General features: G+C 41.6%; 1 protein-coding gene across 6 annotated transcripts in view; it reads right to left on the bottom strand.

Annotated features, from left to right (window-relative positions):
• Nucleotides 1–18378, bottom strand: part of LOC128890965 (glutamate receptor ionotropic, kainate 2) — a 276750-nt gene that overhangs the window by 105469 nt on the left and 152903 nt on the right. For all 6 annotated transcript variants that reach the window (XM_054150023.1, XM_054150025.1, XM_054150022.1 and 3 more), the window contains exon 4: nt 8669–8853. In XM_054150023.1, the coding sequence (XP_054005998.1) occupies nt 8669–8853 (185 nt within the window). The remainder of the gene's footprint in view (nt 1–8668; nt 8854–18378) is intronic.

Below are 18378 nucleotides of genomic sequence, written 5' to 3'. Positions count from 1 at the left end.
TAACTTCTTTTTTTATAATCAATGATATTTTACATATTATCGAAAGTCTCTAAGATAGATATAGACCACACAACATTTTCTAGTTAATATAATTTGTGAAATTAACAAAAAAATGCGAAAAGTAGGTAAAAGTATAGAAGCAATAAGTATTTGTACGATTCTTATGACGAACCATTTACAGTAGAGTTTGTAACGTAAACAAATTAGTTTATTGCTCCGTGTGAATTATAAAACATCAAATTTCCAGGAAAGTACTTTTAAAAATGAACAAGAATTAAAAAGATTTAAAAATTGAAGAAGATCCCACTTCGAATAACTAATAATTTAGTTAATTTAACGCTTAGAAGAGTTGCAATAATTATAAAATCAAAAGGAAATCCCACGAAGGAAGTAATTATATACTTGTAAATTAATGTAAATTTCTTTTTTTTTTTTAACGGAGTTTTAAAAATTAAGCAGTTGTACGAATACTTATTGCTTCAATATTTCTATCGATTAATTGTTTTTTTCTTGTTAATTTCGCAACATACATAAATAGCTATATTTTTTTGTAATCTATCTATTCTACAGATTTCCGAGAATATGTAGAATGTCATTGTTTATAAAAAATAAGTTAATAAATTACAATTTTACATAGTTTTTTTGGAAATTGATCGGTGTACGAATACTTTCTACACCCACCGTATATTGGTTATAAGAGCAAATACTTGACATTTAGATATCGTTAATAACTTCATTTTATTAAAACGGAAATACAAGTTGAATAACGATTTGAAATAAAATATTCTCTTTTGGATTGTTTAACGTTACAGGGACTTATCTGAGCTGCTCATTCGTGTGCATAATAATTACACGCTATGAGGGGACCCTATGAGGGGACATCGTAATTCTAGCAAATGTTTACAGTGGTGTCAACGCTTCAAGAAAGCTATAAGAATTTATAATCGAATCTAAAGGTCGATTCAAACTATGTATAACGGCACGGACCGTCACGTTCCGGCAACGACACGTACCGGCACCGACACGACAAAACATTGAAACACGCGTTTTAATGGAACTATTCACACTATTCCCGTTGACGGAACGTTCAGGTCGGTGTCCGTTAAGTGCGAATAGTTCCATTAAAACGCGTGTTTTAATGTTTTGTCGTGTCGGTGCCGGTACGTGTCGTTGCCGGAACGTGACGGTCCGTGTCGTATAGTCTGAATTGGCCCTAATAATACCAAAGAAGACACGTTTCCAAAGTTAGAATATTTTTTGTATTGCGATTCCTGTTCACACATTTTGCAACGAGATTGAGCAGAGTGCAAAGGGATAAAATGATCATGGAAACTTGCTTCCAAACTCTAAAATCACAGAACCCATTAAAATTTACGGCAATCCAAATACCTTACTCAAGAATCCCATTCGAGAGATCCATGAAACGATAACGCATTATGCATACCGCTACCTGCTAATTGTGATGTAACGGTCCAGTCCACCCTGTGACTCGTTCGAGTTCGGAGTATCCCGCATAACAGGATACAGGGCGCAAACGCAGAATATAGCAGCCTTCGGCACGGGGCCGAACAAGGCGCAGTCGAAAATCAGCATGAGCCGAAGCATCCACCGACCGCAATTGCCATAATCCGACACACGGCCGCGCGACTATGTAGAATTTCTCGTCCAGGTCAAAGCAGAGCTGAGGTAGAACCCTGGGTCCGGGAAATTCCCGCGGAGATGAAATTTCGGGCGGAGAATTTAAAACGGTTCGTTAGTACGCTATCTGGCTTTCCCTCCGCGGGCTAAAATCACCATGAATCGGCCCTTTTCTAACGTATATGCGGCTCGGGGCTATCGTTTGTAAACACGGTGCACGCAACCGTGTAATACTCGACGATATGACGTGGTGCGCCACAGCTGGATAGGCAGCCAACCGTATCAAAGGAATTTTCCTGATCGAAAATCTTTTGTAAGGAAGCAACGGTTGCCCCGGCTATCGCGATCGGGCCTGCAAAACTGATTGCAAACTGCAGACAGGGTTCATAGAAGACGGCTCTCGGCCGGTATTACGTCGACAGCAAAGCGGAAGTCTAATAACCCGCATGTCCGAAACGCAAATAGCTTTGCCTGCGGCGCTTCGGTCCACCGAGGATTTTAAGATGCTGCAGTGTAGCTACCGCCAACGTGTACTTGGACGGATGGAAGGATCTGAAACTGGATGTTCCTTCTTTTTTCTTTCGGTATCTGCGATAGTTTGATCAACGGCTGTGGGTTTAGACTGAACAAAAATAAAACTTTGCTGTGGGAAAGACGTGGTCAAACCTAGGTTTGAGTAAGTAGTAAAAGTAAGCTTACTCGTCACGTCAATAACACATGATTGTAAATTGGGTTTGAATAGGTCCAGTGGTTTGATACGCTTGTATATTCATTTTATTTAAAGTGCGAGTGAGTAAGTAGTAAAAGTAAACTTACTCGTCACGTCAATAACACATGATTGTAAATTGGGTTTGAATAGGTCCACTGGTTTGATTCGCTTGTATATTCATTTTATTTAAAGTGCGACGACTACTAGAAGAATGATACGACCTTGCACATTCCTCAACGACACTTTTCACATCCCCGAGTATTTTCTAAAATCTAAAAAAGTGAGTACTTCGTAAGTACTTGAACCTGCAACCGTAGTTGGGAAGGTACTCCAAGTTGCACTAGACCCATTGAACGTTTTATCATACAAATAAATTCTGTAGCGAGTTGGACGGACGATAACCAGATAGCGGCGAGCAAAGCGACGGATAATTACTTTCGAGTTTGAATCGGAAAGCTCCTTTGGCTCGCCGAACACTGCATAGCGATTGAGCTTTGCCATAACGAGAAGCATTTCAACTTCTACTAATGAGACCGCGCTTTTTATTCTGAAGCATGGTATTCAATTTGTTCAACTATCGATAATACCTTTCATAGCTAACGACTCCACGTTCGTTTAAAACTTTATAATAAAGTGAGCTTTGTAGACTGAGGACAAGAAGTCAACGAAATTGTACATACGGCTGTTTATGTATGGTTGTGCTTTCACTCGTGTCTTCGTACATGTTTTACACATAATATTAAATAAATATTTTCTTTGTTTTTTCTCTTTGATGAAAGTTTTCGTATGCATTTGTTTAACTTCTGAAACTGAGATGCTATTTATAAGAATATAAATTCGCTACTGTTTTTACAAATCTCGCAAAGATGAAGTTTCAGATACAATGATGTACAGCTATTCGTTAAACCCGTACGGTCAAACATGTTTCACGAACACATCGAGAGGAGGTTAATTGAACATCCCCCTGTTGAAATGTTGGATACGTTCAGCGATAAAGCTTTCTGTCTGAAAGCATTGATAAAATGTTGATAGAAATAGATATGAAACACGATACTCGGCCGTTTCCAACGGCGAGCGTCGATGAAACGCATATTTTGCGTTGTTTTTAATCCTGTCAGGTTCTACTGTTAGAGTTTCATATAGAACTACTTCACTATACAAGTTTACGATCCTGACATGGAGCACGATGTACTACTGCGTAGGAATCGCAAGCTTTAACTCGCAACAGACAGTTCCATCTCTGGCTGCTTATCTAGTAACACGGGAGCAACAAAAGTGAGAGTTGTTCTTGAAGACTGAGCTCTGGCTTTACGCGTACAAGATTAACCCATCTGTTTTCCGCGCGATTGTTTGTCGTCGCGTCTTATGAGCCTGTTTCCTTCAAACATCGCGATGAAACTCTGGAGCTGGTAGTTTCTGTGGCCGCATTATTTATAAGCTTTCTTCTTGGTTACCGCGCAGTTCCTTGGATTATACAGCTCGTTGTGAGTTATATGCTTTTTGTCATTAATGTTTATCTTCGTACTTAATTATATGTATCACATTATTACCTGATCTCTCAGGAAAAACGTGCTGGAAGACCAAAGTTCGATTTAATCGAATTCGGTTGTAATCGTTGGTTGACAGATTATTTATAAATAAGTCTAGTCGGTAATAATTTGATTTACGCGCTAGAAGTGCGAGTATGCCGAATCTGTTATTTCCAGTGAGAAATATAAATTATTTCAAAACATACGAGTCAAGGGGTAGATCTAACACGATTCCCAATAAATTGCAAACAAAAAGCATTCCCTCGTAATTCTCCCTTCTATCGATTAACAACATTTCATCAATTCGCTTAATTCAAACGCAGCCAAAGTAATACCTCAGCCCGTAAGATATTATTCGAGCCACTTTCGACGAGCTCTCTCGAATTAAAGAAAACCCTTGCGTCGATCATTTCGATCCAGGAACACGTCGAGGGAAAATATCGGCGTCGCGTCGATGCTCCTCCAAGAATCGCCTCGTACCTCGGCGACGTAATCACGAAGCCACTTTCTCCCTTGCTGCATTTTGTATTTCCGTTGGAAATAGCATGGTAGCGGGCGCGGAAGAATACATCGGCTGAGAGAACGCAGTCAAAGGAATCACCTTAGCTCGAGCGTTGAAAAGACCCGCGCGACGCACCAACCACTTCTCTCTCCAGACTCGCGAGCAGGCCCTGCACGCGAAAAATTCACCTTCCGTCAGCGCGAGCACGGGGGTACAAATAAACTTACGGATTTGCTTTTTTTTCCTTTTTGAGGAAAGTCTGGTTACCGCGTTCCCTCGTCGAGAAAATCAGTTCCTCAGACATCTGAGGAACGCGCGAGCGTCTCCAGCGGCACGAATTTTCATAAAGCGTTCCGTCAGACGCGACGAGCTAGCTGACAATTTTCGTCGTTTTAATAAACATGTTGGCACGGTTGATAAGGGTGACCGTATGTTTTTTAAAGCAATTTCGGGCATTCGTTTTTGAAGTAACTCTTAATCAAAATGGTTTGTAGCTACTATAACCGCAGCGTGGGCCGTGGTGGACGGTTCTCGAACTAAACGACGACATTGGGAACGTGTTAATATAACCTGCCATCGGCTTCGGGTGCACTTAATCTTTGAGTGTCGTGGAAACAAGAGATTAATTGCGAATCGTGCTCGATGGCGCTCAATCGTTATTTTCGGCCGATAGCAATATGCCCCTTTATCGGTGACAGCGCGCGACTTGAAGCATTTCAACCGGCGGAATTCCAGGAATTCGGCACTATCGTTGCCGGTGATATGGAAGCCCGTGACGTCTAACGCATCGCTAGAATTCAATTTCCCCGCGTGCGTTTAGACTATAATTGAAATTCTTACTCTGACGCGGTAATTTTTGCGCTCTTTGTGACGCCGTGTCGAACGCCACTCCCCCTTTGATCGACGTTCCTCAAAGACGGTCCGTGCGACTGGAAATCATCATTTATTGGATCGCGGAGATCCTCTGGAAACTCGTCACAGGAGATTAGGTACTTTTACGAATCTCTCTCGTCGCTTTGGGATTTGGAAGATCGTGGTAACATTTGGGGATCTCGGTGGCTTGAACTATGCTACGAAAATAGAAATGAAAATGTGCCCGAGGGTTGGTGGCTTTAAGTTATTAATTTTTAATTTTATTACATTTTTGTTGTTGGAAAATTTACTTCTCTTTAAGATCTACTACATTTAAACAAGATATTTATCGAAGGCGTTAATAATAGTTCGACATAGGATAGTCGTTAAAGTCAACAACACTGAATGTGATATATTTATTACAAAGCATCTCGTGTTTTATTGTTTAAAAGAAACATTTATCCTACGCACAAAATTGTAATTCAAAATTCGAAGATTACCTTCACACCCAGGTGAACTTTTCTGTTAAAAGCAAATCAGTAATCGTCATTCTCTGTTTCCAACAAATTTATTCTACCACTTAATGCTTTTATCGCACTTACGAAAATACAAAAGATATTAAACGAGCAAGTACATTTCAATTTTTGTTATGTAGTTAAGTTTATCGAACCCCAAGCATTCTTTTCATCCCAACGAAGAGAATTTAGGGAGGTCGAGCGATTAATCACGGATCCACTTGCTTCCTCGAGCGATTTTGGTGTTGTCGGAACGGGCTACTTAGCCGACACGGGACAGAGAAAGATTGATCAACGATGGTATCTCAATTCCGTTGATGTTTCTTGCGATAACGTTGCCTCTCGATCCTTCGATTGTTCGCTCAAAGAAGCACGACGAGCGATTAATGATACGATTTCGATTTCTGCCGCTTTCCTTTCGACACGTCTACGATCTATGGTTACGCGCTTAGTCGACAGATGCTCATTAAACTTTTATCGTGCGATCGGAGATCGCTTTCTTGCGCGAGTGGCTTCAGTCTTGGAAGTTTTAATCGAGTCAGGACGAAGACGGGCGCTCGTCGAAGACGAACGATCCCTGGCAGTAATCGAGCGGAATAATATAGAAGAAAGAAGCACTAGAATAGTATCATCATTCTCCTTTGTCCCTCAACTTGAAGCACATGGTTCCTGCAAAAACGTATCTTACGTTTGGAATATAAGGATCAGTATCGACTCTTCTTAAGAAATCAGATTCTACGCACACTACGTGTGGGCAGAATTTCATTAACATTTCTTTGATATTATATTTGTCGAGCAAATGAATATTACATTCAACTGTGAATTTTACGGAATTATAATGTATAATAATATGGAACCAGAATGGAGTTAATAAAATTTACTTCTAAAATCAACAAAGGAAAACCGTTTCTCGAGTAAAGTTTAATCAATACGTTGTTCAAGATCGAAAAAGCTGAATAATCCACTGGTTTAGGATTCGAAATTACAAATACATTTTATGAATATTGCTTACCCCTGATTAACGAGTAAATAATTATTATTTTGAATAATTAATTTCAAAGGCGATTACAAGGTAATTAATCACTGCCAGCTCTACTGCGCCGTCGATACGCGTAACGTAATCAAATTCGTAAAGTAAACCTTGTTCAGGAATTATTCTGTAATATTTCATCGAGGAGCCTTGTCAATTTTCGTTATCCGAATTATCAAGCATACTCGAACGGTTGTTGTACACGTAACCGGCTTTATTACCGAAACCTGCATTCCCCGAACCGCGTGTTTCGAATTTAAAACATTCGATTTTGATTTCAACAACGCCGACGTTCGATGTTCTGTTGGGTTCAATACGCGCCAAATCGATCACTTTTCGTACACCCTGTCAGAGTATCTGGTAAAATTGAACTACGCTGTAGTCCGTGTAAAATTAAAATAAACACCACTCTCTACCTCAACAATCACTATAACCTACAAGCCCAAAGGAATGCCTCTACTTCCAAACAAACTTAGACAACTTGCCCACCTCTCACTCAGCTACACAATTAATCACCATTACTCGGAACAACCAAAACATAACTACATTCCCAAGACACCCGCTGCTGAACAATCGTCAGTTCACCTATCGCGTCATCAGTATTAAAAGGCACAAACCTACTCGGGTATTAATTTCGTTTACGTTGCTCTGGCTCCGTTTACACGAAAACACGCCGATGTTGCGAAAGTTGCAACCCCCCCGTCGAACGTTTCCCCCGGTAGGGGAACGAAATTTCCCCTAATATCTCTAATTACCTCTTACAACTTTCCCGAGCTGACGACACTTCGCCGATACACCCTCGGGACTCGTCTCGAGTTTACGGATTCCCGAGGACACAGACGAACGGGGATCCTCGCAGGGAAATAAGTGCGTCCTCGACTGGCGAATACTAATGGAGATGTCGACGAAGGAAACGTCGTCGCGGGCGTCCGTGCACCAGCAAATATTAGGCGACGAGCCACTCGCCGAGATCTCGCAACGACGAGACGGAACTCTCGTTAAACAGGGAACGCGGCCGCGGCGTCGCTTTCAGCCACTTTGCGCTTTCGGGAACTTTCCATTTATTAAGAGATATTCGGAAACTTTCCCGTTCTTTTGTTACAACTTCTGACTTACGGGCAAGCTGGCATCCAGAACGCGTAACGGGGAAAACGAAAAAGTCCTCCGCCCTCTCGGAAACCACGCTCCTTCGTTGCGCGAAAGAGGGCTTTCTTCGTGACGCTGCGGGGCGGGGCGGGGGGCAGCCGAAATGCCTCGAGATGGAGTCCTCTTTGGGAGTTCATTCTTTGGGAAACGAGTGCAAGTCACGACCTTTTCCGTTTACACAATGTTTATCTCCTTAACAAGAGTTAACTCGTTATTGAAGAATGCTTCCTCGGGGTTGGCGATGGATTCTGCATTGGAGCATCGGAGACATTTCGCGTTAATTGCAAGTGAATGTAACATTTACTTCTGTATGATAACGTGACGTGTTATGGTGTTTTTCCACTTTAATTTGTTCAAGTCGATAAGGAAATGTTATAATCGCAATTCGTGTCTATAATAATAAGTGATTTTTCAAAAAGTGGAGTTAATCGATGTATGCAGTAAACGGCTCATTTATCATTAATTTACCACTCCTAATATTTATTCTGTGACTCGCGTTACACCACAGTAGGAACAAGTGCATGAATCCTCGAGCTCAACACCCAGCCAGTGCCTGAACCGTCAGAGACGAGATTCGTTCCCGAAGACTCGCTCGAATTCACCTCAATCTCTCCCCTTCCTTCCTGCTCTGGAAGGAACGCGATTAGGGGACAGAGATGCGGGAAAGAGGTCGGGGAAACGCGAAGGCAGATTTTCGACAGTCGGTGAGGCCTTGACGAGGGTATTATTCCGAAAGTTTATACATACCTTGGAGAGGGTGGTGGGGTGCGGATAAAGGTTGACGAGGCAGCTCTGTCGTCTGAGTCGATAGTCCCAGCGTGTCTCCAGATGCGGAATCTCCATAGTGTCGCAAATGCTCTGCACATGCGAGGCGGTGTGGGCGCTCTGCGGGCCAAAAATCGCCGCAACCCCGCCGCGCAGCAAGTGGCACACTGAAATCAAACGCGCCCCGTTATTTAGGCGAGTTCGTGAGTTCGAAACTGTAAATTATCGAAGATTTTTGGGAAAACTGGAGCTGAATTTTGAACATTCGTAAATGTTTTTAAATGTTGCACAGTATTGTATTGTACATTGAATTCAGTAGTCATTGAAAGTTGTTACACACCTATTCTCTAAGAAAAATGTCAATCTGAGATTTGGTAGGGAGAGAAGTACTATTTTAATAGGAATTCGTGTGCATCGACTATTTGTTTCACAAATGCATCGGGCTCTTTGATTTCGATTTTTCTACGAGCGACAGGAAGCGTTTAACGCAATTAGAACACACGCAGTAAATGAGGGGAAACGCGAAGTTTATCAGTAAAATCGAATTCCACTCCGTTTTAAATCATTTAATTCCCCATGCTGAACTAAATGACACGATTTACCCGATTAGCAAGTTCGCAAAAGTGCATTCCCGAAATGTCCCGCCGAAGTGAACTCGACACAAATATCGTCGACGACCACGGCAAAGCAACAGCTCCCGCGATTCGATTTCAATTCGAAATTGATTCATTTCGATTTTATTCCCAGTTGGTGGAAAAATCGGCGTCCCGAGGAAACAGGAAGCTTTAATTAACTTGATATTGAGGTAATCACATTAACGTATTTAATAATGCGTTTCGTAATGTGACTGTATTCCACGGGGCTGCGAGACGTTGAATGATTGAATTCAGTAATTAGTAGCAACAGATAATATTGCACATATTTTGTAATTGGATTCGCTCTTCATTAAAGTGCCGCGTTTCGAGTCAGTCATTCTCTTTACATCAGTAGCGTAGCTATTCTCCAGCAAAAATAAAAAAACATTTTATATATGTTATTTCTAGAGTGTAAACACCGTCAACATTAACACAGACTGGTGTAAATTAAAAGAGACGGGATACCAATCGTAATGGGCACAATATACAACGAACTAATGCGATTTTCTGTATATTAAAAAACTGTGAAACATGGTGCGAGGATATTTTTATTTCATTTCGATTTTAATTTGCGAAAGTGGTAAGAAGAAGAACAGAAGTTTATCATATCAAACCTTTATGTATTTTAAGATAATTCACTGTTTTTATATTATACCATGTTCGTTTGAAATTCGCGTTGATAAAAGTAGGAGGCTTCGAAGCGTTAACAAATTTCCAACGCTACTGCTCTGCACAATTGGTGCATGTAACGAGTCAGTGAGGTCCCAAAGAACGACGTTCGTTTTTTCTCATTCGCCAAGTTTGCGAATCTTTACTGGATTCCGCCAGATACTCGAGCTGCAAGACTAACAGTCTTATAAACGCCCGTGTTTGATCGCGTTTTGATTAATTATTAGAATGAACGGAGCATTCAGCCTTCCGCAGCCCCGTCTTTTATTCAAGGGAAGCTCCTTTCGAACCATTCAGGAAGACGTAAAGAATCCCAGTGAAGCATCGTAATCTGTGAGCAATGCTAAAGAAGGTTTACAAGTGACAAAAGAATTACCTGTGGATACTGGTAGAAATATCCCGGGGAATATTCATATTTTAAACATCTCACTTTAATACGTCGGCTGGTTAAACATTCAGAATTTATGACCCGAGGAAATATGTTTGGAGAAGTCTTTGCAGGCCCATTCAGGGTGAAATGCAATTGCATTTTATGGATAGAACGTTTCGTTCGAGACGAAATGCTGAGAAGTCGAGGGAGCTCGTTATAGAATTTGAATATTATGAAAATATATAAGGAACGTACAAGGAATTGTTAGAATCGTTGGAATTGTTAGATGTCTTCGTTACTTACTAGTTCCCCGAGTTTCGTTTCTGTTGATATCACATTTTTTACGTCGTCAAAAAGTTGTACGATGCTTTAGAAACTATTGCGTCTTTGTAGCAGTAGTAATTTCTTTATTTTTGTGTCTTCTCGATATAGAAAAAAAGCTTCTTATCCAAGTGGTACATTTAATTATTTAACCTTAATCTAGTTGAACGTACTGAAAATTTGTATCTGCGCAAAAATTTTGCCCATCTTTGACGCAACCAACAAAGAATTATTTATCATCTCTGTTGCCAGCGCGTCGGTCGCACTAAAATAGATACGTTAGACGCAGCGAAAGGAAATTCATTTAAACGGTGCCCTGAACAATGTTGCCACAAACTATTCAAGCATGCAGTCGCGGCGAGTATCCTCGAGCCAATTTCGAAACGCACGGATACACAGAGGAGCGTGTGTGCCTGTCACCTATAGGAAGAGCTTTATTCGACCGGTGCCTTTTGATCATTTATTCCGCGGAACCCCACCTAATGTCCCTCGCAGGTTGGATCCTCTGCCAGAGTGTTGGGGATTCGTGGCTCTCCGTGGATACTTACCAACCGCTCTCTCAATCGAAATCTCTATAATCGGTCCGCAATGTCAGCTCTCGGGGAGCTCAAACCTCAAAGTAATACCGGACAACGCCGGCGGCGTTTTAACGTTCGGGGTACGGTATGCGCTATATTGAAATTCTAGATGCAATTTCACCCGACGGCCGCGGGCGAGCACAGCCGTTCGCGGAAACATATCGAAATCTGGTCCTTCGAGGGTAAAAAAGGAAGAGGATCAACATTCGACTGCGGCAGGTTTCCGTTTCCGAGAAACGCGAATGGAACGAGATTAATGGAGTAATGCAACGAAAGACGAATACTGCGATGAAAATGGGTCGAGGCTTTGTGGTTTGGAATTATTCGTTTCAGAGAAAAAGGAGCAATATACAAGAGATCTTGAGCTGAGAAAATGGAATTCAAATATAAAGTTTCTTTGATATACATACATTCAATCATTCGGACACAATCCATGAATAAAATCTCTTTAAAGATTGAAATATTGCTTTCAAATATTTCTGGGCAATTAATAATTCACTGGCGCCCATCGAAGGAGCACAAACAAAATGTTATTTCCTGCATGAAGGGTGCGGCCGTAAAGTGGATACAGTGACTTATCGGAACTCTATCCGACCTGAGAGACACGAACGAATTCCCGGTTCGAAGACGAATGAACGACATTCTCCCTTTCTCAAAATCCACCCGCCGTTGGCCATAAAAAATTCAACGTCTTTCCGTGAAGTAACAGGAAAAGGAAGTCCCTGGGATAAAACTTTCCCTTCCTCTCGGAATATTCCTCTTTGTCCAATAACGGCGGAACTTCGCGGAAGGGAGAAAATATTCGAAGGATAAAAAAGAGGAAAATGTGTTTCAGCATTTTCGACATCCCTCCAACCCGTTTCCTTTCTCCTCCGACGCGGTGCACGGAGGCAAGTGCAACATTCGGAGATATTTTGCAACAGATCTGCGTTGAGAGACGTAGTATTACATAATGGCGGGCCCCCAAGTGTGTATTCGACGGTGGTCGCAGTCGCTCGCATTCGGTTGGCGTCATCCTGGATTTGCAAGTGGATAGGATTATCGCTTGCTAATGTATCAAAGCCAGCTGGCGAGCTTTATGCAGCTTGGGAAACACCAGTCATCCCTTTTGTCTCGCGCAAACTGCAGTTCAACTGCGCCTAATGCCTTGGTTTCCCTTTAAACTCTCGCGGGAGGCGATTATTGGCAGCAGTTTGGCCACGAGCTGAGGTGAGCGAAACTCTCATCCAGATAAAAGTTTCGAAGATGTATTTGCCCAAAGGAAAATAAGAATTTTTATTCCACAGTCCCACGTTTTAAAACGAATATATAAAGATTTAATTATTTAATAATATACAGTCAGTCTCATAAATATTCGAACTCCCTAGAAGTTTGTCTAAATTGAATAATAGGTTTCATTATAACATTGAAAACATCAAATCAATCATTTAATTCAGACAGATTGCTTCAATGAACACAGAGGGTACGAATATTTATGGGACTGACTGTAAATGACTTTTAAGTATTTAAATAAAATCGTACGTGCTTTTCATTCGCCTCTCGGAACTCGTTCGTAAAAAATACGAGCATGGTTTGTCCCTTTAACGTATATCTTTTCATCCTTTCCTCTATGCAGTTTCTTTTCCCGGATTTCTTTTCCACCGAATATATTTTTTCTTACCATTTGTCTTGCTTTCCATTGTGCATGTCTGGAAGGTTCATTATACCAGACTTTTGTACTCATTGCAGATTATACTTACTATACATTCTGATGAGAAATGTCAGAAACGCGAACAGAGTCTTTTATTAAACTTTCCAGGTCCTTGTCCTAAAAATGCACAACAGAGTGGGCTACTGGATTGCTACGCTAGATGAGCGATACCTCCAACACCGTTTACACGTAGAATCAATCCAACATTTAAGACAGCCGTTGGATCGGTCCACCGCCATTGCGAGGTATCGATTCGACGATAATGTCGAACTGAGGCGGAAATCTCAGAGCTAACGAACGGAGCGTGTCGTATCTCAGTCTAGCTGACTGCCGGGAAACGACTCCGGTCGGGCGCGATGAAATTCCGTCGAACAAACGGAGAGAGCCCAACGAAGAGATTTGCAAATCGTGCCCGTCACACGGGGAATAAGAATTAAGGGGACGCGGCGCTTAAAACCGAAAGGGTAAGGCGGATAACGGAGATCCACCGTCAAGATAAAAATCCGCCAGATAAAGGAGAGAGCTCCAGGGACTCCAAGACGAGTAGGTATTAGGTATACGCGGACCGCGCGCCCTAATCTTGAATAAGGAACGAATATTGAGAAAGAGTAGTCCGTGTCCTGCTGGAAAACAGGAGGTACTGGCGGCTCGACCAGCAGACATATCGAAACGCTCGAATGGTTCTGACGGAGAAAAGCCTCCGAAGGATAAAGATGCATCGCTCGTAGAGAAAAGAGCTCCGTCTCTGAGAGAGAGACCGTGTTGAGCCTCCGGTAACTGATCACCCATTACCTGCATACTCTGTCGTTCGAATGTTCTAATATCTGAACTGGATATCTGAAGGATAAGATGTAAATAGACAGGAACGAATATGAAGAGAGAATGTTCGATGTCTAATTTATACAGGAAGTATGCTTGGTATATCCGGGTACTCAAAGTTTACAACCTTGTTTTGGTTGTAAACACAAGCTTCGACGGTGTGTGACTCTGAAACGGGTAAAATTCTGCATAGAAAATTTCAAGTAACGAGTTAACGGATAAATATGGAATAAAAATTCAGAATTAAGAGTGAAATAATAAACTTAGAATAAAAACTAGAAAATATATTCGAAAAATGAAGACAGCTTAGTTCTTTATTAATCTGATCGAGCTGGAAACTACTAGACACATTCGCGAAAGTTTCAACAGACGAATATTCTTCAATAATAGTTCAACTGCGTTACTGTCGATAGTGGCACCAGGACATCCCTTTGTTCCCTCTTCCCCCTGTCGAGGCACTAGACTCTTAAATATCCTTAACGTAATATCGACGATACGGTTGCGGTAACATCATCGCTTCCGGCTGCTAGATAACGCGGCATTTAATAGGTTGCTCTATTTTACGAGCGAAAAAGGCGAGAGGAAGCGAAAGAGGAACGAACGGAAGGGAGAAGGAGCCCCAGACATTTATAGCTTCTGCGCTATTGAGCCCTGATCGCTGGCTCGACTCGGGGGAGAAAAAACGCGGAACGGAGAACGCGCGAATGTATCGCTCTTTTAGATTCGATTCGTTGTTGATTCGGAACAATGCCCGTCGTCGTCGAAAAGCCGATCAACCGTGCCCGCTTCGCTCGACAACCCGGCCCTATCGTTGTTTACCTTTTACTTCCTCCTTTCACAGACGTGGAAGTGAAATACGGTGAATCGATAACGACGGTGGAAAGAGTGACCGCCTCGTCCGTTCTTGAGCTTGTTAATAAATTTATTCATTAGCAAACTGTTTATTGTGGATGACAAAGGGTTCGTCCTGAAAGCATTTGATATGAAATGATCTAAATTAGTGCAGGCTCTCTGAGAGAACTGTCAGGTGGGAAATACGGAGATGTTCTCTTTAGCTTCTACTGATATACATGCATGTGTTACCACGGTGTAGTTAGGCTAGTGTGAATAGACTAGTTTGACTGTTCATCTTAGAGCTTCTATCTCAGGCGCGAATGATGCACGCGCACCACCACAGTGAACCAGAAGTTGCGTATACTGAATCGTTTCAATTGGATGTTTCTTGCAGAATTATTCTTCTCAATTATACTTGTACACGTATCGTTACTATGCATCTACTGTATTCCTCGAAGGCATTCTTTTCAATAAAAAATATTTTTCTCTTCAAATATGTTCCTTTCACAGCATCACATACATGCGTATCCTATGCGCTTCAAACTTTTTTTCGCAATTTAAGCAAAATGTTAACGAAATGTTTGTAATTGCATGACAGATGATCCCTCTCAGGATTAAACGCTTCCACCAATAGCCGTCACCGTCAAAAATGCATTTTCAATTTCCGCGAGCGCGAAATACCTAGTCGATAAGGGAGATTCGATGTATCATCGTGCAGGCGTCGGAAAAATTACAACCGAAACACGAACAGTTGAACCCGCCCACCGCGGCAACGGTATCTTTCCGCACGCTCGAATAAATACAGTAACCGGAATATATTCAATTCTGTTTCGTTTCACCGTTCCCCGTGACTGGGTCCATCCAATTCCCCGCATCTCCGTATCTAAGACCTATTTACGTCGAAAAACCCCCGAGCGTCCTACCAAATACTTCTTCGCGCGATCCGAATCGATCACGCGACCTCCAATGCCAGAGGTGATCATCACTCCCGACCCCGTGGGACGTGGTACGTTCGTTTATCCGCGAACGCCGGATTATGCTAATTCTAGCGCAGGATGAACGACAGTCAGGACGATATCCGCGTGTACGAGAAGATGGCGGAAGCCAGAACGAGGATGGAGTTGCTGCAAAAGATGTTGGATGCTAAGCAGCCTCGAGAGTGATTTTAATCCCCACGCGATGAGGACAGAATTGTCCTCTAATCTTCCTTATACCAGGCTCTTCCTGCGACTGACTACTACATATATCCACTGGAGCGGACTGTTTTCTTACACGGGAAAGCTTATGTCAGCTTCCGACGTTTCTTTGGCGGGAAGAATTCGAGCCCTTATGTCTGCGAGTCTAATTCCTCGAGAGTTGAAACGTTGAAGAGCTGAAAATAGTTTTAAGGGATCACTGGGGATGGGGATGTTTTGAAGAGATGAAGCTGCTTGTTGTAAATCCTGGATCCAGCTTCATTTGATATTTTGCTGGAGTAGCGTATTAACAATGATATAAATAAAAATGTCAGCTACAACTTACCTACGACGCCTACAAACTTCGTAACGATATTGCTCTATTAATTCATCAGAAACGTATTCAATGAGATTTCAATGAACGTGGCCAATTGATTTGTCGATTAATGATTTTACTAAGTAAGATTAAAGGAATAATCAACGATACTCCAGTGTTACCACGAGGAAGAATCTACGAAGGATGCTGGATGCTATGCAGCCTTAAGAGTGATTTTAATCCCTGCACTGAATTGTCCTTTAATCTTCCTTACGCCGTGCACTCCCTGCAACTGACTACTACTATATCCTCTGGCTGAGACGGGATGCTTTCTTACACAGGTGGGCTTATGTCAGCTTCAGCGTTTCTTTGGAGCGAAGAATTTCAACCCCTTAAGTCTGAATCTAATTCCTCGAAATTCGGGACGTTGAACTGATGAAAACAGTTTAGAGGGATCACTGTCTGGAGGTTCACAATCCTAACCTTTGAAGTTAACGTAACAGCTAACAATCTTTGATTACTATATCAAATATAAATTAAAGACAGCCTTTCTGTCCCAAAATTTTAGACGCGTGAAAAAGTACACGTTACAAAAAAAGAAAATAAAACAAGTGAAGAAAGGAAAGTATTAAATAATATATATCTAAAACAAAAGCAATGATACAAGAGAATAATTACGCACATTGCTCTGGAAGGTAGCTAAAAATCGTGAAGCAGAAAAATAAAACTTAGTTTTAATGTAAATTTTGAAATTGATAATTGTTCGGCAAACGAGTGACTTCGTTAAGCGGGATTTCTATTTGAACGTCGATTGACTCGACGTACTTTGGTCTCTGGACACTGCTAACGGGATCGATACTCGCGCGAATAACGCGCTCTTTCTTAAACGAAGCGGGCATTATCGCCCGAAGACGTGCTTTATCTATTGTCGGGCGATTCCTCGCGATAAGCTGGCAGCATCGATGAAAAATCGAAAGCTCGGAAGAGCGTTGGAGAGATGAAACTAATTCCATCACGGACGCTGCGACTAGTCGATAGTCCGCGAGACGTTGCATCGCGTGAAAGAAAGCTGGGAAAGCAAATAATAATTTCTGAGCTGTTGCAATGGAAACGAAAAAGTTCTAAACGCAAGATGGAACTCCAAATAGAAACTTTCAATAAGAATTGCAACGCTGAGGTTGTGAAATAGTTAACGCAGTGTTAATTATCATAAAATTTTGACTCTTAGGTCTGAGTCACCTTGAGATACTTAATTATTACAACTGAAATTCTAAATTTATTATTCAATTCGTTTAGACTTATGAAAGAGTACCGTGAGCATTTCGTTCAAATCGGAAGTTTTAAATTCCATTTTTAAAAATGGACGAAGACACGATCGTTGAGGAACGCCACGCTCCGCACTTCTGTGAAACTAATTCGATTCGTATCGTGATTTATGTAGCAACTGGAATTTCGTGCGTGAAAACAGCGGAGCTTTCGAGAAAACCGCGCCGCGGGCCAAACAATGTCACGACGGCTAAACTTCATTACCGTTTCCATATCGCTCGCTTCGTCAAAATTGCCCCGAGGACAAGTTCTGGCCATTTCCTCGCTACCTTATCGTGGAAACAATTTAATTCTTATCAGTCGTCGTATTACAAAGGTTTGAAGTTATTCTCGGAGCTTTTCCAGGCGCAGCTGATGACTCTGCTTTTGGTCTTTGCTGGATGCTACTGGAATCGGTGTCCTTGACTTTGGATAAATCGATATTAACCCCGGGGCTCCATCGTCGTTGGTTCTTGCTTCCCCTTAATTTTGTTTAGCCTTAACGAGCCACTTTTCGTGGTTAGAGCTACGAGTAATTGAGAACTTGATGAGGTCATTCGAAGAAGTTCAGGGAAACCTATGTTAAAAGTAAGAAGTGATTGTTTTAAATCTTTAATAGTGGTCCTGTAAAGAAACTGTTAGACGAATTCCATAGATTGCATGAGAGAACTGCTACGTCTGGACCGTGCAAGCCACTTCTCCTGTCGATGTTCGAGAAGTTGTGTGATCCATTTACGAGGACCTAAACTGCGATGAACTTTTGGAACGATGTTTAGGAGAATTTACTGAAGTAATAGCGAGAGTTACAATGCTCTTACACGAATAACTTTCAAATTCCTATTGGATGGATTGAAAGCTCAATTTAAGTATTGTTGAAGACGACACTTGAATGCAAAGAGCTAAGAATTCACATTATATTTGAATAACTAAAATTAATTAAGTATTCTTTGGACACAAAGAATGAAATACTTTGGTTTGCT

This window comes from Hylaeus anthracinus, unplaced genomic scaffold (assembly GCF_026225885.1).
Source record: "Hylaeus anthracinus isolate JK02 unplaced genomic scaffold, UHH_iyHylAnth1.0_haploid 12001, whole genome shotgun sequence".
NCBI lineage: Eukaryota > Metazoa > Arthropoda > Insecta > Hymenoptera > Colletidae > Hylaeus > Hylaeus anthracinus.
Note: the sequence above shows the minus strand (reverse complement) of the source record. Positions and strands in the feature narration are given on the sequence as shown.